Source organism: Odontesthes bonariensis, chromosome 9 (genome assembly GCF_027942865.1).
Source record: "Odontesthes bonariensis isolate fOdoBon6 chromosome 9, fOdoBon6.hap1, whole genome shotgun sequence".
Lineage (NCBI taxonomy): Eukaryota > Metazoa > Chordata > Actinopteri > Atheriniformes > Atherinopsidae > Odontesthes > Odontesthes bonariensis.
The window spans coordinates 18,948,960-18,972,948 of NC_134514.1; the positions used below are offsets into that span (position 1 = coordinate 18,948,960).

At 41.3% G+C, this 23,989-nt stretch overlaps 1 protein-coding gene across 4 annotated transcripts; it reads left to right on the forward strand.

Annotated features, from left to right (window-relative positions):
* The first annotated feature begins 1,332 nt into the window (after positions 1 to 1,332).
* Positions 1,333 to 22,752, forward strand: septin4b (septin 4b). Of its 4 annotated transcripts, XM_075473508.1 has the most exons (12): positions 13,012 to 13,152; positions 14,101 to 14,409; positions 14,792 to 14,888; positions 15,004 to 15,090; positions 15,167 to 15,290; positions 15,455 to 15,589; positions 16,546 to 16,663; positions 16,750 to 16,851; positions 17,717 to 17,813; positions 18,043 to 18,205; positions 18,367 to 18,466; positions 21,316 to 22,752. In XM_075473508.1, exons 1-12 carry the CDS (start codon positions 13,057 to 13,059, stop codon positions 21,382 to 21,384), a joined length of 1,497 nt encoding a protein of 498 aa, XP_075329623.1. In that variant the 5' UTR covers positions 13,012 to 13,056; the 3' UTR covers positions 21,385 to 22,752. The 4 variants fall into 4 exon arrangements, with proteins under 4 accessions (XP_075329627.1, XP_075329626.1, XP_075329623.1 ...); XM_075473512.1 differs by lacking the exons at positions 13,012 to 13,152; positions 14,101 to 14,409 and adding an exon at positions 1,333 to 1,419; XM_075473511.1 differs by lacking the exons at positions 13,012 to 13,152; positions 14,101 to 14,409 and adding an exon at positions 7,620 to 7,843.
* The last annotated feature ends 1,237 nt before the right edge of the window (positions 22,753 to 23,989 follow it).

Genomic DNA, 23,989 nt, shown 5'->3' on the forward strand with positions numbered 1-23,989 from the left:
ACAAAACGGACTTAATATTTAGCAAAGTAAAACATGATTCCAGACCTAATTTGTCTTTGTGACAAATATGAGCTTTGTAACACAAGTGATAGCTTGGAAACTGCGGCATCAAACGCTGGGAAATTAATCTGTAACCATTGCTCTGCTTATGTATAAGAAAGTGGGAAAACAAGCTGTGCCTATATGAATATTATATTCCTGAATGTACTCAAACACACAAGCCAGAACAGCTGTTACCTGGAATAGATGAATAGAAGCCAGGGTTAAATGTCTAAATGTCCCACAGAAGGTGGTTGTTCACTCCACTACTGTAGCCCAATGTTTATTATTTTCTTTCTTTGTCAGTGAATCTGTGTGATTAGCTACCCGAGAGAGAATAAAGTGTTAAAAAGTGCTGTCAGTACTATCAGAGGAGATGTTATATTTAATCATGTTTCACTGTGAGGCCTTCAGACAGAAATGTCAGCATTTTCTGTGGCAGATATCTGTAATGTGGCACCAATTAGAAGAGAAGAAGAAGTTCAGCATTTTTTTTTTTCTCAGGACCAAAGCAGGGGCCTAATGAAGCACCACATCATTTTGGGGGTTGAGGTTCGGAGTAAGGCATGAATAGGTAACGGTAACATTTAGGTTTGACTTGGGCTGTCCTCAGTCAACAAATGGCCGGTGCCCTGTCCTGATAAAGACAGCTGTGTGAGCTTCTGCTTGCATATGTTATCGTGAAGAAATTTACTTTGGGTTCTTTGTTAGGTGTTGATACTCAGCAAGCATCTGTCCGTCCATCAGTTGACATAAAACTTTCCAAGTATGCAGTTGTGATCAAAATGAGGTCAAGTTAAAAGATTTGAGCGATGTCGACCATGCTTACTAATTAAATGGCGTTGGAAGCAGAAAAACTAAGGAGCCCGCGCTATATGCCTTTGCCCCATATTATCTGTCCCCTGTAACTCCACGTGTGAGGTTGTAAACAGAACATTTTCCACGATGGGTGTGGTCTGAGAAGTCAGTGGCATCAGTGATGCGGTCTTCGTTTCGCAGCACGTTCTCTAGTTTCTGTTACCTCCTGAATTATTTGAGTCTTTGATATCCCATCCATCTCTTTCCTGAATTATCAGATCTGCGAGTGAGCGTGAAATACACAAAGCTTTTCCTCCCATTTTCTCTCTGACCATCACACTCAAGCCAGTCTCCCCCTTTTCCTCTCCTCTGTTATCGCTGCTCCTTTTGCAGTGTCACCGGCAGTCAAGCTCAGTGCTTGCGTGCGTGCAGCCTTACGTTATTAATGTCTGGCTGTAAGACTGGGTAACTCTGCTGCAGCTGGAGGCATTAAAGGTTTGTCTCCCAGGACCCGGGGCCAGCTCACGGCTGATCGACATCCTCTGCTGGGCAGTGCGCCGTGTCTTTGCCATCTGCAGAATGGTAAGTGTAGCTCGTCATCTGCATTGTGACGAGAGGTGAAATGTGCTCTGCAACACGACGCGTGCCCTCAGTGTTGCATTGATTGTGTCCTCTGAACCACTGTGCTTTTAATTGATGTGCCAGTTTCTGCCTCTGCTCACTCTGTCTGCTCTGTCTTAAAGGTGTTTTCTCGATGATGTCTCGGTGTCAGTGCTGCTGAGGTCACAGAGTTTAACAGTTTCCACGGCTTTTTCACTTCTCTGCAGGCAGATGTAGCATAGTTTAATTCCAGCTGTAGACCAGTAGACCAGACGGACAGCTGTGAACCGGAAAGGTTAATCAAACATGTGCCAGAGTGTGAATCCCAAATGAACGGTGGCATGCTTGTTAGTTTGCACAACATGTGTTTGAGCTGAATGTGTTGAAGTCTCTGGCATCTCATATGAGTCCGTTGGCAACACATCCCATGTGTACTTGTGCTGAGCTTTCAAAGCTTTGTGTGTGTGTGTGTGTGTGTGTGTGTGTGCGTGTGTGTGTGTGCGTGCGTGTGTGTGTGTGTGTTTGTATATCAAGATTAGAGAAGAGGATTACATACGGTAGGAGGAGAACAGATGGAAAGAGAAAAAGGAAGGGGACAATTATGTGTGGTTCATGTCGGAGCCCAGGCCAGTCAGGCACCACCAGAGTCACCAACGCCATCTGTTGAGGGCACGACTCGCGTACTGGCACATCTCTGAATCCTTAAGAATTAGCAGAAATCCTTTAGTTTAATTTCTTTCATCATTCTTTGTGTCTCCTGTAAAAGATCTGTCATGGACCGATTAGGCGTCTGAGCGTGTAGGAGCTGTGGCCGCTGATTCCACATGGTTGGAAATGAGCTGTAGTTGTTTTCTTTTACTGCAGGTGAAGCCCAAACATAACAGCCATGCTCGCGTCTATGACTTCACAATCTAAAAACCCTGAACCTTTTCATTTACAGCTTTTTGCCTCAGTGAAACAGACAGGTGAGAGCTCCTGCTTTTTATCATCAGTGCACTCACGTGGTGTTTCAGTTTAAGGTTTGAGCTGCTGCTTCATCAGTGAAACTGTTAGTAGCGTCAAAATCTTTTAACACACATGACATGTAGCTGAATTTCATAAGTAAGAACCCTAAGTGCACCAGGAGGGTTTGAAGAGAAATCAAGTCCGTTTGGCACTGAACAAATATTAGATCCAGAGGAAACATTCAAGTCTTGCTGATTTAAAGATTAGATGTTTATCTATTGTATATTTATCTCTTTAGTAACCCTCTAACTTTATTTACGAAAGTCTTAAACCCAAAGGATGTTTACATGGTAGATCTTTAAAGTGGTGCTTTTGTTGGAAAGTAGTTTGTACAGAGGATGACTCTCACATGCTCAGGCTTTCTCTGGTCAATAAAGATTTAACTTGTTCTCACTTTGAGAAACACTTCTCTGCGTTGGCTTTGTGCTAACAGTTGTGTAATAGCTGCATCAAAAGTGCACTTCTACACTCATGATCTGTTAAAGCAGTTCAATTCATTTTTGACCAGTTCACAACGAAACTTATCTCAAGGCCTCTTAACAAGAAAGTAAACAAGTTCAATACAATCCAATTAGATGCAGGCAAATTCTATTTGTTTTTTATAATTGTATTCATATAATCACAATTTCAGTGATAGGTTTTAGGCCTGTGGTATTTATAAATAGCACATATATCATTATCTCATTATTGTAGCATCTCTGGTTTAGCCTCAGGCTTTTTCCACTTTTCTTTTTATTGTTTTAAAGCAGGGTTGTGTTTATTGTGTCACCTACAGTGGATAGCAGTCACAGCGCTCTCAGTTTGGAGAATCAGGGAGGATTCCTGACAAAGACCTAAACTAAGAGCTATTCTGAGAAAGGTTTTACTATAATAATTCAGATTTATAGAGGTTGAAAGTAAACTGCATCATTTTTTTCATAGACTATAGTTTACTTTCTCAGTATTTGTAATGTCCTAATCAAGATTTGTTTCTCCTCATTAACGATTGCAGTCAGAGTATTGAGTCTGATATTTGCATTTACAGCACACAACTGCAAACTACTCACCATAAGTATGATTAAAGTTATTCAAATCAAGGCCTTGGTTATGCCTGACAACTCAGTAGCTCTAAATTATGGCATAAGACAAGTATTTACATTGACACGAAATGAAGAACATTCATGTTGCACCGGTAGTTCGAAGTCACTTCAGAAGCATTTATTGTCTCTGGTCTTTGATGTTTTGACATTAGACCTGCAGAATTGTGAGTCACAGTTGATCAGCTGAGGTCTGACGTCACAAAATCTCGTTCCATATGGCAGCCGATGCCTCGCAAACATTTACAGGCTTATGGCTTTAAATGACAATAGATTTCAATCATAAATCTTTTTTCCCTTTTTCACAGCTCAAACTGATAATAATAGAAGTAAAATTAGAATTTTTTATTTTTTTTCCCAGGAATGTGTTTAATCTCCCACTTAAGGCAAACTGTTGTATCCATACTGCACATGATGTAATGAATAGTCAACCTCCAACAGTGCCAGAGGTGGGGGTTGCAGATTGCGGTTTCTGGATCTACTGTTGAAAAAGTAATGAATCTGAGAGAGTTTTGCTACTTTTGTATTGGTTTCCATTCAGTTGCCACCTTTGGGAAAGCAGGAAACTCAGGCCAGACACTGATGTAATTTCTCTTATTGAATCTGTTTGAGACACAATGCAGCTGTGTTTCAGCAGATCTGTGGCTCCGACTTCAGACTTCAGTAGTGTTGTGATAAGGCTCACGGGGAGCCAAAAATCACACGGGGTGGTTTTGTGTTCGTGTAATGTGGGAGCTAGACAGGCTGGAATTCAGCGTAGCAGGAGCAGGGCCACACAGCAACCCGCTGACTTCCTCTCACCAGGGCAAATGGAGTGCAACACCCAGCAGATGTTAAATCTTGTTTGTTACCTTCACAGGTGTTTTTCTCTGCTCTGTTTGAGTGCAACATAGAGGTCTAAATAAATCTTCCTCGCACTTCTTTGTACTCTAAAGTCATGCAGTTTGATCTGTGGTTTCTTCATGATTCAGCAGCAGTTTGTTCAGATTCTGGTTCTCATTTTGAATAATGACCGAGAATAAACATTCAAGTCATTTAAATGTCCAGATCTCTGCCAAAGGTATTAGAGTAAAATGCAATTACTCCGTTCTGGGGAAACCAGGCTTTTGGTTGTTGCTTTTGAAGTGTACTGGGTCACTGATTTAGATAAGCACTGTATCTGTTTGTGTTTTAGACAATTATCTCAGGTTACACCGCACCACCAAAACTGTTGCTAATGATGCAGTTCAGACTTTCAAAAGTGTGTGAATAGATTACAAACAGAGCTGAGCTATCACCCCAAAATTTAAGATAGAGTCCATACGGCCATAATTGCTCCTGTTGTTTGCCTTTTGTCCCTCCAATTATTTGCATTTGTGTGAACCCCCCCAAAAAAAGAAGAAATTTTACTGGAGGGATCTTTGGACAGATTTTGGGTCAGCTGGAAATCACACTTTCTGCATGGTGATAGTTTTTCATTTTCATTGGGGTTAGGCTAGATAAATCACATACACAACCACCAGTAGCCACAGATTGCAGCCATGTCCCTTTTGAACCTGTAAACCTTTAGATGACTGCTGAGTGGAGTATGTTGTGTGATTAAATTGAACAATGGAATTCCTCACTGGAGATCTTGGAGGGCCTTTCCCTTTCTTTAGGTCTTACACTGGAAACCCCCCCTCAAAAGAGCCACATGAGGCTTTGTTGCAGTAAGCCACCTTTTTTTTAAAGGGGAACAAACAAAGCAAGAAAATACTTTAGCTCATTTCCAACAGGAATTTCTTAGCGTCAGATAAAGATCCTTAATTGAATGGAGGAGGAAGTGTGGGAAGTGTAAGTTCAGCAAATCCAATGTCTCCTAGTTCCTCACTACTGTGGAACAATATTTATGTTCCTGCAAAGATGATGGTATCTACTTCAAAGATGGTTGTGTATACTGTGTGCTACTGTACTGTTAGGATGTGTCGTGCAGTTTCTCAGACAGCACAGAGAAAATGTATGTCAAATTCAAAGTTTCTGCATGTTTACTGCATATTTGCTGTGTTCCTCAAGCGACACAGGCTCGCATTGTTTCCTGCTGAATGTTTGCATGCATGAGGTTCCCTGCACTAGGTCAAATATGGACTGTTCATGCCTGCGATGAAAGTTGAATCTGGTGTCACCATCACTGTACACAAACACTTGAGATGAACAAAGTCTTTGGTAAAGGCATCAGTAACACTTATGCTTTCCTGCTGCTAAAGGCCTGCTGTAAACGAGCCTTACGAGCCATGTGCTGACATTGCTTTACACGACTACTTCTCCAACAAAGTCGAGCCGTTTCCAGTCATGAACAGCAGGGGGCACTGCCCTCCCTCCACTGTCCACGCTGCTTCCTCTGCAAAAAAATCAGTGTAAATCTAAATTTATCACATGACAGAAATTGTCACGCATCATGCAGATGCAGTTTGTTGATCACGCTTCCCTTTGTCGGTTCAGTCTCTGACATTTTCTTGAATAACAGTGAGCGGTGGTGCTGAATGAGCGCAGTGGCTTTTTCCTGTTCTGCTGGCGTCAGGCCAGGTGACCTAACCGAGGACAAAGAGACACTTTAGTTACGAAGGGCAATGTGATCCTCAAAGCAGGGCTTTTCTGTCGTACCCGTATGTGTTGTGCATTCATGTACTTTGTGTGTGCAGGCCAACGTACAGGTTAGTGCAGGCACATGTACATTTTCATGCAGCCTGATATTGTGTTTCTAAAACTATCCATACCCTGGGCACTGTCAGCCCTTTCAGACAGTTCATGATAATCACCCTCATGATGCGATCCAGCCACAGAGGATTAAAGCAGACCTGCAGTCATCTCCCCAGACACAGTCTTTCCTTACAGGAAGTGAAGTCTCCTGCCTGTAACTCTCTCATCAGGCCAATTCTGAGCATGTGTAACATTAAAACGGGGGTTTAAGTGAGATTTGCCTACTGTGTGGTTTGTTAAACTGGCATGTCTGTTGACCTGACGCTATTTGTGTTGCTCAGTCTACTACTTATGGTACTTATTATAGTTGGCACGTTTGCAGTGAGTGCCATTAAGATTGGGATCGTGTTACGATTAGTTCCTCCTCCCATAAGCAGAAAATGAATTCTCAGCAGAATTTAGCCCTTGTTTATATCCTCCCTTAGAACACTCAAGATTAGATCTCAGCCTGGACACAATCTGGGCTTTTCAAAGTGCATAAACTTCTTTGTCGCATAGTGTCAGGCTATGCTTCGTTGTTGGGTGTGTTGCACTCTATTAGATCTAGAAACCAAGTCGTGCACTGCTTTACTTCGCTGGTATTTGACTTTTAACAAAAGAAACTCGAATGTTGAGAACAATTTTAAACTCAGAAATCCTTTGACTTCTGCATAATACAAGACGCAGTGACTTAATCACAAAATCCTTATTCTTTAAAAATTAATATCAGACTTGCAGAGCACAGACATTCATTGAGATGAATGGAGGAAGCTTTGTGCTCTGGCCCACTTAAGTGTGTGTGAGAGAGACAGACAGAGAGTGTGTATTTTATAAAAAGATTATTTGCAGCATGTAGGCCACAAGTCACCTCTTCTTCCCTCCATGTTCTCACTCACACACACTTGCACACACACTCCTCTCGTGCTGCTCTGGCCCTGGCACTGCCAGCTGGGAGGTCTGGGTTGGATGTGACCGTCTTTGTAAGAAGTTATCTACACACTGCTGTATTGTCCTTGTTTGAAACTCAACCCTACATCTGATATATTTTCATATAGCTGTTTCTCTATAGTATAGGTATGACTTCAACTCTTCTCATTCTGTTTAATTTCAGACATTCAGTACATGCACTTTTCACTGATGTATGTCTACAAAGATTGTGTTTGTGTTCCAACCTCTGTATGCTGATCTCACATTTGTAGCTTTAGTAATGGGGGCATGAAAAGGGCTTGTGCCAAGACAACAGGGCAGATGTCGTTGATTGCCCCTGCAGAACAGCAGCTCTACTCAAGACGTGCACACACGAGCTGCTGCTGCTGCTGCTGCTCATCTGCATATGAACTGCAGATTGGCCAAAGCTGGAGGGCAGGGCTTGAAATACTCCAGATTCGGTGGCAGAGATTGAATCTGTACCTGTTTTGAATCTGTACATGTTTTCAGACTCGGCATGTAGGGATGTGTAGTAAAACAACTGGATGCCACATGACTGGCGAGGAGAGTAAAGTGGATGTTCTTTTTTAACTTGGAGGTCCCAGAGACTGAAGTAGTGACACTGTGTGGTGAAACTGGAGGATTTCCACTGGGTCTGAGGGAATAACATGGCAGGAAATTCAGAAAATAACAGTGACACAGAGGTATGTGTTTGTTGCTTTTTCCCTTGCTGACACTGCAATTAAGAGTATCTCTTTGTTTGGTGTTTTTTTTTTCTTTTTCTGATTGTTCACTGTAGTAATCTGTGTAATCTGCAGGTTTTCCCTGTGCATACTGTATAAATGTGTCAGAGTGTAGATTATCCCTGTGAATCCACATATAAGCTGAACCGTCTCTAAGATGTTAAAAACATAAATGTATCGATCAAGTGTGACAGCTTAATGCAATATGGGAGTTTCTGGTTGGGGAGGGGGGGTGCTTCATTACTACATCATTAGGGTACCGCTATCGTTTTTCCTCTTTTGATTTACAGTAAATTGCACACTGGAGAAAACTTAATGTGTTTTCCATTGCTTTGAGCTCTATAGCTATGGGATAGTGTTTTGAAGGTGGATTATTTTAGTCTTTCCGTCTCTTTCTCTCTGTGTACTGAGCCAGCTTCACACAGAGCTCTGCTATAACTATCCAAACAACCACAGCAGTCACACAGAGCACACATGGCTCACATCGCCACCTGCTATTGGCCTCATCACAAGGGGAAACCTTACTGCTATTCAACAAGCAACACACACAGACTTCTGTTTTTTTTGTTGTTTTTTTTTGGTGGGAGTGATTTTCAAAAGCTGCATTTACATTTATGCTTTTTTATTTAAATCAAACAAACAAAAACCGCAATCAGCGGGAGCATTACATCACTGTGACAGATGCATATGAAGTAACACTTGTCTTCATAATTTAATCATCCTCTTCCAAACCTTAACCAGCATACATTTCAGTAAACTTCACTGCCAACAGGCGCAAAACATGCCAAGCTAAAATGATTTATCATTTTGTGAATACTAGCAAGGCTCCAGTAGGTAATTATTGTAGATGGGTTATAAACTACTCTGTCGACTGCACTTCCTCCCAGGCTGAAATATGCTTTCATCATAGAAGGTCAATAACAACATGCTGTATAGTTTCTTTATGACTTAATGCAACTTTTGATTGCATTTCCCATGTCGTTCAGGGAGCATTTGAAGAGGGCTTTCCCCTGAGAGCTGTGTTAAATGCAACAAATCATCATCCATCAGTACTGTGTCAGCCAAACCCACTGCCACCATCCAACAGCAACAAAGCTGCTTTTTCAAACACGCAACTTGTTTATGTTCAGCTGGCTTTCATGTCCTTCAATTGTTTCTCAGGGGCTGTATGCTCACCCATGAAGGTTTTAGCCCCAGTCATTTTTCTTACAATAGTCTCCTTGATAACCTTTGACTACAAAGGGTATTACTTCTCTCAGTAGTTGTGCAGCAGCTTATTATTTGTCTCTTAAGAGTGCTTATTAAATTTGATCAAAATCATTGGATCTACTAGTGTGGACTGTATATACAACAAACAGCACTGTGGTCAAATTGCCGCTTTAGCTCCACTTTACTCATTTCACATGACAAACAGGACATTCCAGGCCAAGATGTCCTCAAGAGCAAACGAAAGAGTCCTGTTGTGCCCATTTCGAAGCTTCAATACACCATAAGTGCATTTTTATCTGTATTGCAGGAAATGCCAAAGAAGCCACTGCTGAGGGAAGATATGTCACTGCCAAAGGCCTAATGTCTCAGTCCACATACCATTGTTTAATTTCCCCTGTCTCATTTATTTGGCTGCGTAGAAAATATGGATAAATGTTTTTAAGTAATTTGAGGAAGTCTTTAAAGTTTTTTTGAGTAATGTGAGGAAGTCTTTAAAACTTTTTTTGAATAATTTGAGGAAGTCTTTAAAGCCAAATGCACTTGAGTTGACTTACTGCATAAGAAGGCTTATTGGTTATAAATGAGTTCTGAGGCTCGTTTGCTTCGGAGGGATTTCCAGGTGTGTATTTTGCATCTGGACCTGATCTTACCTCTCTGGACTCGTAGCTGTTGCAGTGTAGTTCCACCTGGTCCTGAAGCTTGTTCGTGCAGTTTTAACTCTGTCAAACTGCAAGGTAAACGTTGCTTAAGGTGAACTAACCCTCTGCCACTTATGGAAATCTTAATTAGCTCAGGTCTCAGCTGAGACTTGTTCCGGTGGGAGATTCTGTGTTTGTGGCTGATGGAAATGGGTCAAATTAATGTCGGAACCCATCGGGTTTTATTCTAGATAGAGAAGATGGTCAGTTGTCAGACTGTTTGAAGTTGGCTATTTTGTAAACAGTTTATTGGTTCTCTTTCTAAACTTTTACCTTGGAAGTTTTTGCTCTTTTTTGTTGTATGAGCTTTCTTTCTTTGTATGGCTAAGCAGAGCTCGGTTGATATATATCGATATGATATCAGTCAGTCACATGCTTCATCGTTATATTGGTTGATTGTTTGATCTGTTTGACACAGGCCTGGATGTGTCCTTTCTTTTCATTTTAAGCAGACTGACTAATGGGAAATGCTTGTTTATGAGGCCTCCTGGAAGGACAATTCGTCCTGTGGTCTTTGATTATGTTATTCAGTGTTTTTGGATTTTGAGTCAAATTTCCATCTGGATCTTTAGTTGGATTAGATTCAAGCAAAGAATCAAGTGGTACTCTGGGACCGGAGAAACTCAAATGTCTAGTTAAAGTCTGGAAGGTTGGAAATGTTTTCAAGTTGCAAATGGGGAAATGTCCCCTTTGTTTAACTTGAATCACTAAAGTTTAACTATCCTTGTATATCTCTTTTTTTCTAAAGAGGTAATGATGGTACAGACATTGTAACATTGGAATTTCCGTCTGTGTTGCTGCTGTCAGGAGCATTAAGGAGCTCAGATTGTTCTTAACTTTTGCTGCATCTGTATTATCTCTCTAGTTTTCCTACTTGCTGACTTAAGCTGATTATGTGATTTTCTTTAAGTGTCTAGAAATTTTCAATTGATGTCCTTTCCCAAAACCTTTTCACCTGCAACTTATTTGACATCAGTGACTTTAATATCAAGACAGAAAAACTCCACTACCACTAATCCACTACCTGCGCACAGTGATACCTGGCTCATCGCTGGGTTTTAGATGTGGTGCAGCCTGATGGTGAGAGGCTTAAAGGGTAGAGTCATGTTCAAGAATGCCACCGGAAAAAAGAACAAAAGTACAAACGCACTCCTCGAGAAGGTAACATGTAAATGTAACAGTTTATTATCTGGTGAGGCTATCATAACTGTAACCGTTAGTCATGTTATTTTTATCATGTCGCTCAGATAAAGACACAATGCGCTCTGCAGAGTTTGCTGCATTAAGCTGCTTATGAACAAGGAAATCTCCTGAATGCTTAATAAGGTATGTGGCGACTAGTTCTTTAGCGTATGAATTGTGTATGACTTATAAATTTAGTAGCTTAATTACTTAACTCATTTGCATTGCCAGCAGTTATGCTTATCTGATTATGATGGATAATTAAGCAGATCACCAGGCTCATCATCTGGTGGATGCAGAGCTTACCTTTGCTAAAAGTTCTGTTCTTTACTGGAGTTAAGTATGGATTCTTAATTATGTTGCTGTCTGTGTCACATGACCTTGGGTGATTTGTCCTGATAATCCTGTTGGAAAAATGACAGAAAATTATTTGGAACTGTTTATCGGACAAAACAAGACAACGGGGGATGTCACTTTAAACTATGAACTAAGTTTAATGGCTGTCTTTGTCGATTCTCTCACATTGGTGTGTACTGCATGGTATTGCCTGCCAAGGGGCAGCTGTAATTTACATCATGAAGTGGTCGAAAAGTCTTTGAACAGGACAGTGAACTCCCACATAACCCCCAAGAAAATAGATCAAATGTGAAGGCATAATGACTAGCTTCACACAAATGCTGCAAATCACATTGTAATAGTGCTCAGCTGTTTAGCAGATTCATGTTTTGAGGATGTACCCAGTGTGTGTGGCTTGGTGCGTCACCTTTGAATGGTGACATGGGGCTCGTCAATGCTGCTGATCCGTTCCCTGAGGCGCTGAGGGGTTCAATGGAGCTGAAGGACGCCATGTCCTCTGGAATGGAGGTGTATAAATGCTGGAGCCGCTGGTCTCTGCTGTCTGTTGCCTGATGGATTTGGTATGAAGAGCTTCTTTATCTGAAGGAAAAAGAAGAGGTTTTTACGCTCCGTAAAAGGTACAAAAGGTGAGGCACTGGAAGCGTGGAGGTAACCCACTGCATGCAGAGAGAGCGGATGCAGTTTTATGATCCACTTTTCTGAGGGTGAACTAGTTTGTGCTCTAAATTTGATTCTGTAATAGCTCGAATTGTAATTTTCCAAAGAACGCTCAACTGAATTAGCTGGAAGTAATTTTCTTTTAACTTTTGAAGCTTTTCAGCATCAACTAACTGTTTTATACAGTTCATTGTACTTCTGCACCAGAGTTGTCAAAGCTGTGCGATCGACCATCTCTGTGCTCTTATGTAGGTCACAGAACCCTCCATGTTGGACATTGATCACAGTAATTTGGTTGTAGCACAGGAAAGCCGGTCAATTTCTCTGCTGCCCTTAAGCTGTATTATTCCAAGAATAATTGAATCTGTTGGCCATGGGTGGCTGGAGACCATTTAGAAGTGACGGATTTATTTAGAACAAATTAAAAAGGAACCAAACTGGTAAAACTTTAGCATCCAACTTGAAGGAAGTTTCCAGTGGTGACATGACGAAACAATCATGATTTCACGTGGTTCTAAAATACAAGTAATCTCTTTGTACAGAGGAGATTTTTTTAATTTTTCATCCAACCATCAGTGACTTTTTGCATTATGTAACTGCGGCTGGGATTGATCGTCTGCCGGCGCTGACATTGCGGGGAGTCGTGCGTTCATGTTGGTGTCAAAAAAGTTTTGGTCAGGAAATGTGCTAATAACTTAAATCTGTCTATAGAGAGTAGACACCCCCAACTATGCATCACTCAATCATGTTTTTATTTACTCAACCACACAGTCGTCTCATCTGGTCATGTGTCATACCATTTCTTTGCTAAATGGTATGCTGTTTCATATGTTGTTTATTTTCCTTTCTTTAATCTTTGATTTTCATTCTCCTCCTCATCTTCTGCTGTCTCATCTGAACACGTTCTCTCCTCTTGTCATACGGCTCATGGTTGTTGAACCTTGTGTTGAACCTAATTTTACCTCGACGGACTCCTTCTCCTCCCCATATTGCCACGACCCCTGTGTCCTCACACCATGTGTGCACCCCTTCTGACTGGAGCTCACAGAGTGCAGTGTAGCCCCAGTTGCAATGGAGGACGATGACCATGAGCCTCATTCTTCATCAGATGAGCAGGACTCCTGCCCAGCTTCCCCCAATCACAACAGGTCCCACAACGCCACACAGGTATCACTGCCACCCATAAGAATAGTTTAATTCCCCATTTTACCCGTCAGTCTTAAGTTCACTCGGACATTGTTGTTGTCATGTCCTACCATAGCGACCCCTAATCTAATGTAGAGTGCATAAATATAGCATGAGTGGAGTGTCTCAGTATGGGCCTGTAGCTGAATTAAATAGCCTTGTTGCTTTCTGAGGGCCACTGCATTATTTATCCAGCTGGGAGACTTTTATCTGTGGGACCGGAGAGCTGTGGTCCATCATATAAACAACAGTAAATGAAAAGCTTCAGTAAATGATCAACATTTGGTATGGCATTGGTATTTCTCACATTAGTGAGATCAGAAGGTTTTTTAAGCCATGTAATAGAAATAAGTATCACTCTGTTCCAGGGAAAGTGCAAATAAACTAATGTTGTAATATTACAGCTCATTTGGCATTTCTGTCAATGTCCGGAGTCACTGTTCACCTCTGACACGATAATTCTTCAATAATAGTGATTAAGATAATTACCAGCTGAACGTGTCTTTGCACATACTGTAGTTAAAGGCTCATCCCCATGTTTAATAACCAGTTAATCAGGTTTAAAGAGTTATTTCCTCTTGAGTTATTTTCTAGCTTTAAGCTAGTTATTTCCTAGCTTAAAGCTAGATGAGAGAACTTTCTTTGGTAATGTCAGCATTTGCTTTGCACTCATTTTAAAGTATCCCAAAAAACAAGGATCAGCTTTCTGAAAGAACAACTTAGTCCATGTAAATGTCAGAATCTTGTTGTCTTTTCTGTGCATTTCAAAGCCATCACATTGAAGTACAGCTATCATTTCTAAAGAATGTGTGCCGCCTGGATCCCCAAATCTTTCCTTTGACACTGGCACTCTACCTGTCCTGTACCTATATTTCCTCCTCGTCCTCTGAACCGCCTCATGTATCCCCTCCAACCTTGGTGTCTCTCTAGAATTCAAGCCATTCAGACGACTCAGAAGTGGAGAACTTAATGCACGACCCTCAGCATCACGGAAGGCAAAGCCAACACCGCCATCATGGCCATGAGGTTCATGATGCAGTCAGAGAGGCTGAGGGCCAAGAGCGCCCCCACACCCCGTCTTATCTGCGCCCCCCTGTGGCGGGTAGGGCCCAGTCAGATTCAGGTTCAGACCCCAGCTTGCCACAGAGCAGAAGTGTGGAGTTTGACTTGTCGTCCACCATCAGCCAATCCAGACCGAGGAGCCCCTGGGCTCTTTATGACCCTTATGAGAATAATGAGGTAATACAAGGAGGCGATGGACCCAGAGAAGATAAACAAGCTCTGTGTGGTTTAGCTCTGCTTTTAAGGCTTTAAATTGTTCCTCTGACTGGTTGATCCGCTTGACAAGTCAGAGTCAGAGTTGTCAAGTCAGAGTTGTGCACAAGTGCAGTGAGGTTAAAAACAAACGGGGTTGAAAAAGCTTAGTTTTACTCTTCTTTTTTTTTTTTTTCTTGTAATGGGACATGAAGGCAGAATGGGTGTTGCTGTGTGTGTTGTTGACCTTATTTAGAAGCTAAATTCTTGTTGTGTTCGATAACACTGACGCATTGTTACGCAGACGTATATCTACGGTATATGCGTTTCACTGATGGAGCTTTTTCCTCTCTATGTTTACTTTTAGGACCAGGACAAGGAATATGTGGGTTTTGCAACGCTGCCAAACCAGGTGCACCGCAAATCAGTCAAAAAAGGATTTGACTTCACTCTCATGGTGGCAGGTAAATCCTAGTTCACACATTAGAAGACATTTGATCCTAAGCCTACCCTTTAGTTTGACTGCTAATCACAAGGTCTTAAGCCGCGCTGTTTTTCTTTGTTGTTCTTTGTTTGAAGGTGAGTCTGGCCTGGGAAAGTCCACCCTGGTCAACAGCCTGTTTCTCACAGATCTGTACAAAGATAGGAAGCTGCTCAATGCTGAAGGTGATGAAGACACCACTTTCCACTTTTGTGTGTTGTGTTGCGACTGCTTTTTAAAAACTGAGCCTCGTTTCCCCAGAGCGAATCACACAGACCGTTGAAATCACCAAAAACACTGTGGATATAGAGGAGAAAGGCGTCAAACTGAAGCTGACTATTGTGGACACTCCTGGATTTGGGGATGCTGTAAATAACACTGAGTGGTACGTGTCAGCCTTAATGAGTGAATTAACCCCAGACTAACTGAAGCTGCTGTATGAATATTCGTAGATGGATAATATGATTTTAGCTCTACTGTTGTTATAAAAATCATGTGTGCTCTTGCATTGCCTCAGAGGCTGAACGCCCCTTTGTGTTTCTGCTCTAGCTGGAAGTCGGTGGCTGACTACATCGACCAGCAGTTCGAGCAATACTTCAGGGATGAGAGTGGCCTCAACCGCAAGAACATCCAGGACAACCGCGTACACTGCTGCCTCTATTTTATTTCGCCCTTCGGTCATGGGTATGACAAAGCTGCGGTTCTCTTCTAGGAATTAGTGAGCCCGCCTGCTGTCTCTTTTCCTACTAGTGGGGGATATTTACCCCTTTGTGCTGCAGCACGTGACGTCTGCACCAGCATTTATGTGTATCTAGAAAACCAGGGGAGGCTTATTTTTAACAATTATCTTCACCCTCCCTAACAACAGATCAATTTCATCCCATTACATGTGTTCATTCACAGCCTTTGTCCGCACTTTGTCCGGGGATTTATCACAACCCTCGAGTCTACCGGTATATGCTTGCTGTGCACTCAGCCCAAGAAATTATTAATGCAGCAGCTCTTGCTCCGAGTTAAAACAGTGCTCAGCTGCCTTCAGGTGAATTTACATCTGCTGCAATGCTTTCACACTAATCAGTTGCTTGTGCCGAGTGCTGATGTGGTACTTTTCAGCACAGTTGTACACATGCACTGTTCCACATCGCTGTGCTCATCACGGAAGAAATTCACGGGAGTGAATAGTCAAGTGACGGTGCAGTGTGTGGTCATTGTGACAGAGATGGAGAAACTGCTCCCTCTGCTGATGAGCTTCTATCATTACTCATCAGATAAAACCCTGACTGATCGGTTCGCTCCACATTCAGATACAGATCAGTTTTTCTACTTAACAATCAGGCCAAAAAAAGAAATATGACTATTGATTCATATATCCATATCTGAATAACATCCACTCTAAATCACTGCATGTCCAAAAGCATTTCTAAAAATCCTAATTCGAACTCAAATCTTTTCAAAGTGTCTTAAGAGCATGGTACCAAACAGTTTATCGCCTAATTATCCAACCATAAGCATGCTGTGTAACAGTAAATTATCAGTTGAAAAATAGCATAATTTCTCTCAAGGATACTTTTCATCTGTGACACAAATGTGTGCAGTATGGTGTCACAGCATCTTTAAGGAGTGTTTTGCACCTTTTCCAGCCTTCGGCCGTTGGATGTGGAATTTATGAAGGCTCTGCATGAGAAGGTCAACATCGTCCCAGTCTTGGCTAAAGCAGACACACTCACCCCTAGTGAGGTCAAGAAAAAGAAATTTAAGGTAAGACGATCAATGCTTCAGTCCTTACACGTGTTTTGTCACATCATGTAAACTCCTGATAAATTCTATTTCTCTTATCCCTGAAGATCAGAGAGGAGATTGAGCAGTACGGTATCAAGATTTATCAGTTCCCTGACTGCGACTCTGATGAGGATGAGGAGTTTAAGCAACAAGACCACGAGTTGAAGGTGAGCAGCCTCCAGATGTCTTTCAGTCTCCTTTCTTTTCATCGTCAGTTTGAGGTTTGCAGGACAAACGGCGCACACTTTATTTTGATTAAGAAAACTCAGGTTGTTGCCATATGTCAAATAGCATTATCTGAAAACTCGAGAAGCCATTGAACAAACAAGAATTTGCCAAAAACTTGATCACCTGATCTCAACTTCATCGAAATGCATTTAACCCAGTTAAATAACGACTAAAGGCAGCTGCAGTAAAGGCCTGACAAAGTGTCACAGAGGAGAGAACCAGCTGTTTTGGTGACGTCCATAGTTTTCAGATTTCAGCCTGCGTGGATTGTTGGCAAATTCTAACAATGGGGATTTTTTTATGTCTCTGTTAATTTGTGCATTTACTTTCAGTAAACACTTCCTAAACGCTTCTTCCAATTCTAATACAAGTATTCTCAACTTAAAGCTTAAAGTCTGTGCTTAAAATCCGTGATACTTTGTATGTGTCCAATAATTAAGTTTCTTTTTTTTCCTTTTTCTCATATTTAGACACCAAACTCATTTTTTGGCCTGAAAACATCTAATCCATTAATCCAGTTATTGAGTGAAGTGGCATTAAGATGAATGTAAAGGCCATATAAACAAACTGCCTTGCAGTCTTGACAGTTTTGATGAGTCGGCCCTTGTACACCGCCTCACATCATGAGCTGGTAGTGAGGATAGAGGGGGCATCAGTGTAGTCTCTGATGGGAGCTGTGTGTTAACTGCAGAAACAGAGGAAGAACTGAAGGAATCAACACAAAGTTCATGTCTACTTTCTGTCCTGCCAGATGCTTTTGAAATGTCATTTTAATCTTACGACTTTTTCTGTTCTGCCTTCAAGGAAAGCATTCCTTTTGCTGTAATTGGCAGCAATACGGTGGTGGAGGCCAAAGGGAAAAGGGTGCGAGGCCGTCTCTACCCCTGGGGCATCGTAGAAGGTAGTTCAACAGTTAAAAATGATTTATGGTTAAACTGATTTAAGAGTGAGAGCAAAAGAGAAAACTCCCTTTAGACAACGTTTTGTGTTGATATACATACATAAGCTGACATCTCACGTCCGTTGGTTGATCGTTCTTACCGATAAGCTCACAGCTGCCTGCATGGCGGTGGTGATCCTGTCAGTGGGTTAGCAGAATTCATAGTAGATCTTCCCTGTGTGGGTTTCAGTGGAGAACTCGGCACACTGCGATTTTGTGAAGCTGAGGAACATGCTCGTTCGCACACACATGCAGGACCTCAAAGACGTGACCCGGGAGACTCACTACGAGAACTACAGAGCCCACTGCATCCAGAACATGACCCGCATGGTCGTAAAGGAGCGCAACCGCAAGTATGCTCACACTGAGAGACTTAGATCATCAGTTAGGTCGCATGTTTTTTCTTTACTCCTCCGAGGCTCTCACAATTACCTGGTATCTGTTTGAAAGAGGTCAGCAGCTCGTGAAATACATGTGAACATGAAATGTTTCTGTTCAACACATTTCTCTGCAGTAAACTAACCAGGGAGAGTGGCACAGACTTCCCCATCCCCATGGTGCCCGGAGTGGCGGAGAGCGAGACGGAGAAGCTCATCCGAGAGAAAGATGAGGAGGTACGGCTCGCCGACCGCGAACTGGAGTCGCATCACGGCCAAGAGCACAAGTCTCGGCACAACTCTGAGCAGCATGAGCACTCAGACCCTCAGCCCAGCCAGGAGACGCACTCAGATCAGAAAGCTGACGAAACCTCCTGAGTGGCTCGCAGATTTAGTTTACCCTTAAGTTTTATTTTTTTCTTAAAGTGGAAGAACATCGCGTTTATGTTTTTGAAGACTCAAAAACATGGTGTGATGCAGTTATATTTATTAAACCTGTATTATAAGAAAAGAGTTTGTTACAGTTTGAGTTTTAGATTCATGTTAAGCCACATGAAGGTCAGAAGCATGCAGTTCAGTCATGAGAAGAAGAGGGAACACCATCTTAGTTTTAAGGTTTTAAATATCAAGACATGATAAAAGAATCATCTGGTTCTTACCAGGTCTTACAGCTTGTAGAACCCCCTAAAAATAGTAAATAATGTTGTCCGTCTCTGTGGAGAAACTTTGGTCCAATCTTCTTTACGATGTTGCTTCAGTTCATTTGAAGTTTGGATCATTGTCCCGTTTCATGACCCAGTTTCAGCCAAGCTTTAGATTTTGCTTAGCTGGCCTCTCATTTGACTCCAGAATACTTTGATGTACAGACGAGTTTGTGGTCGACTCAGTGACTGCAAGGGGCCCAGGTCCTGTGGCTGCAAAACAAGCCCAAATCATCACCCCCCCCACTACCGTGTTTCACAGGTGTTTGTGCTGATGTGCATGCTGCTGTGCACGATGACCAAACATCTCCACTTCAGATCAAGTCAAGTCAAGTCTGTCCTAAGGACATTGTTCCAGAAATCTTGTGGTTTGTTCATGTGCTCCCATGCTCTTTTTATAGAGAAAAGACTTTCTTCTGGTTTTCCCACCAAACAATTCATAGTTCAATATTTTCCTAATTTCACTGTCATGAACTGTAACATCTAACATACTGAGGCTGGACAGTCTGAGCTGGAGCTCTGGGGTTATCTGCAGTTTCTCTGAGCAGACAATTGTACAGTCTGAGCTTGGGGTGAACTTACTGGAACATCCACTGCTGGGAAGACTGACAACTCCTGAAAGTTTTCCACTCGAGAATAACCTTTGTAGAATGATGGACTTTAAATAATTTAAAATGACCTTTTAACCCTTCCCAGATTGATGGGCAGCAACAGTTGCTTCTCCGTGATCATCGCTGATGTCTTTCCTCCTTGGCATCGTGTTAACACACACCTGAATGCTTCAGTCCAGAAAATTGACTAAACTTCTGTTTATATAGAGGTGTTTGCGCTCAGTGATGATTGATTAAAGCTGGAGTGGATGGTGTATTCCCCAAGTAAGAGAAAGCTAGATTTTTTTGGACCTCATAGCCATAAATCAAGTACATTTGAATAACAGTAGGTTTTCTCACTGCTTTAGTATTTTTGCATAGTTTTGTCAATGTCCTGATATTTAAAACCTTGGAATTGAAAGAGAGTGTGTTTCCTTTTCACGTGACTGTAAGTATGTCGTCATCTAGTGTCAGAGCTTCAGCCGAGTTGGTTTTGGATTACCACCTCAGGTGTAGAAATAAAAGTTTTCTAACAATACTAACAGCATCACGTCACTCTGAGTTAATAACAAGTGTTCATTACTGCTTCAGCACTAGCTGGTTAGGGTTGGGTATCACCACAGATTTCCTGACTTGACTCGCATTGTTCCAATTTGATTAATTTTTTTATTTAATTAACACTTATTCTGATTCAATTTGAAACTATCTGCTCAGGGATATTTCAGCTGCAACAGCAGTTTAGCAAAGATATGAAATGAACAGACCATAGCCTTCTGCAATACACTGACGTGGGTAAAGATTCACACACCGTCAACAAAAAGCATATTAAATCAACGAAAGATCAATTTCAGTGTCGGCTGAATCTGTAAACAGGACGCAGCCCTGCTTAAACGAGGCCCTAAGGAGTATGAAGCAGATTCAGAATACTTTGTGATGATCAACTGAGCGATGGCTAGAATATCTACTTTTAGGGGAAGAGTTTTTGTTGATGTAACGAAAAGAAACTTTATAGATCCTTTATAGATTCCTAACATTTCAGTTCTTCAGATATGGAGCCAGTTTGCTTGTTTTAAAGTTTTCTTTCAACGAAGTCTGACTGAGCAGGAATAAGCAGCTGAACAGGTTCAGTACGTCCTCTGTGGTGAGAGGTCGTCCAACACGGGCAGGATAAGAACAGGTAGTACGGTCAAATACAGCTGACAATGTGTCCATGACAGTGTGTTTCAATTTCTTTTCCTCCTCCCTCCCCAAACCTAATCCTATAAATTCAATGACTGAACTGAATAAAGAGACTATTTTTTTCCTCATCTGTTTTTTTTTTATTTTCTGTGTTAACATCAGTTAAGATTGAACATAGAAATCAAAATATTCCCATGACGGCTACAATTAGTTCTCACACTGTTCAACATGAAGAACAATAATCACGCTACTAAAACCGCTGACTTACTTCTAATGTCATGAGTTTGAGTTGTTAACAGATACAAGGAGGTTTAGGAACTAGTTGATACTAATTTATTTATTTTAAAAAATCCTAAAATTGCCTCTAAGGTCTCCTGAGACGTTCTATAGCGTAGCCGACTCCGACTCAGGTTCACCCCCCGCTGTTGTTCAGCACAGGTCACGTGACCATGGCGGCGCACATGACCTCCCAGCGTTATTGATTTGTTTTCTGTGCAGTCACGTGTAAATAATGAGCCTTTATAAAACCCCAGGCAGTCAGTGTAGCTGTTAGAGAAGATGTTCGTGTGTCGCATCATTATCGTGTCACTCATTACTTCCTCGTCTCTCCTCACAGCTGCGGCGGATGCAGGAGATGCTGCAGAGGATTCAGGATCATTTGATCACTCAGAAAGACGGGCATTAACGCAGGACCTCAGTCGCACTGTGTACATAAAAGCAAGCAGCCAGGAATCCCTTATTCCACTCTTGGAACATTGACATCGCCCGGCGGCCACCCAGCCACCCCTCAGCCTCATCATCAGCATGTTTCACATGGACCCGGGGAGGAGGTGGTGAGAAGTTGTGACATTTTGCAGCTTGGCGACTCCCGTTATTCTCTCCAGAACCTCTGACATTAATGTCACCTCTGCTGCAGAGCTCCTGGCCTCCTCCACTCTGATGTTTGTTTGAATGAATCCGACTCACATATCTGAACTCTCATTTAGCCACATGGTCACGGGGTTTGTTTTGGGTTTTTTTAGGTTGAAGAGGCTTACATCAAAGTACTGGTGACCTGTTCGTGTTTTAAGCACACTTTACTCATGGGTTTATTTTTATTCTCTCTGTAGGTCAACAAGCATGTTTTAATTTAATTTTCATACTCTGTTTTTCACCTTAACACGCTGCTTGACTTCATATGGATTATATGAGTGTACACTTTCCTTCCACTGAGGTTATTGTTGGTTAACTTGGTGTCATCTTTATGTATGTTTTGTTTTATGAGCATCTGCATGTTTTTTACGTTTCGCCACCTACAGTGTCTGACTTCACGGGTGTCAGAGGCTCTGCTAAATGTTGGCCAGTCTTAACTCACACAAGATCACTGATAGCCATGTTAGCATACATAATAATGTGCCATTTAAAACTATCGAGTCCTATATGATTTGGAGTATAAGTCCCCAAGAGAGAGTTATTGCAGTGTTGGCCCAGAACTTGAGACAAGACCCCAGATTATCATGAGGTGAGCTTCCAGGAGCAGGGTTGCATCAGTGGACAGCGTATTTATTTTTGCATGTGTTTTTTGACAGTATCTCAGATTGCAGTTTAGTTACCAAAAGGTTATTAGTAATCAGATGTTGGAGAAAGAACAGATTTTTTGGAATATATATATTTTGGTTGGTCATTATCGTATGTTCTCACTTCAGGTAAAGTCTTATGTTTGTTAAGTACTAATCTTAACATTTACCGAATGACCCTTGATAAAGTTAATGTTCCAAAATTTTGGATTTATCCTTAAAAATGAGTTGAACATAATTTTCTTGCAGATTGTTTCTATGTAACGGATCATTTGTGTGGCTTTTGTTTAAAAGGAAAGAAAAGAAAAAAAAACATTCCTCCAGCTTCTGTCCGAAAGTCAGGTAATACTTCTGTTTTTTAAATTTGTTTTATATTAAATCTGACTTCTGTTATTCTACGTTTTTGAGTATATTTATGTAATGAATTTCTAAATGAAACGTTAATCGGAGAGGACAACATGTACAAATTCTAATATTGTAATAAAATATGAACAGAATTTCATGCTCATTCAGATAATGTTTTTTACTTCATGGTGTGTTTAAACAGACTGAGGGATTCACTGCATGGTCTCAAAATATAAATTCAGGATGTTACAGTTTTTTTTTTTTTGCCTTTCTTTTTCTTTTATCGTGTCAGACGCTACAACTAAAATAAAATTAACGGTTTTGTTAATGGAGTTCTGACTTTAGGGTAGACCTTTGTTAAAACCCCGCCCCCTCGAATTTAGCTAATCAACGTCTGCAGCCAGACTCTCTTGGAGAAGTCAGATAATTGTCAACAGCTGGTGTTACCCCGAAATACCAGGTCGAGTTCCCGAAGTATATCTGTATTGTATACAGTAACTCTGAATCGCTGGCAACTTTTACATCAACCAATTAATCAACAAACCGCCATTAAAACGAACAACCTGACCACCTGTTGACGACGGTTAGCGGGCTTCGTTAACGAACGTCTACGCCATCTTGCTCAACTCTAAATTAAAATCTAATACATCCATAGTTAAAACGTGTATTTGCTGTAGGACCTGACACGAAGCCTGAGCGTCAACGTAATTCACGAGGTAAGATCTTTTTTTAGCTCCTCATCCATTTCTCTATTTAGCCCTGCAAACTCAAAATGTTTAAATATTTTCACACTTTTTCAAAACGTCTTCATAAATAATAACATCAGGCAACCTCAAGTGCTTTCTAGTCTGTAAATGTGACCGTGTTGTTGCGGTTACAAGGTCAGCTCAGTGTACCAGTATTGTCAAAACTACACTTAAAATGCACCGATTTTGACACTGCTTTACTTTTTGAAAACCTTCCTAGATTTGAAAAATGAAACATTCGTGATTTTGTCAGTATGAGCAGTGGTCGGGCCTCCAACTCTTTAAATTTGTGTGATGACCCAAAATTGTACAATTTTAATTTTCAATGATTGCTATACATATTAAAAGCTCTTCATTTGAAATGTTTTGGTTATGAAAAGGCAAAATTTCAGGCTTAATTCTTAGTACCTTTTAGTTAATATTTGGTTGCAGAACTATTTGCAAGGATGACCACCTCTAAATGTTACCATCTAATAAGCTTGTCGTCTTCCTGTCCTTTGGTATTTTATGCTGTTTAACGTTTCACGGGAGTCATTTTTGCCATGACCAACTTCCAAAGGTTTTCAGTGGGATCAGGTTTGTAACTGGCCATCATTTCCTTTTTCAACCTTTCTTTAGTTTGATTTGTGATTTGGGTCCAAAT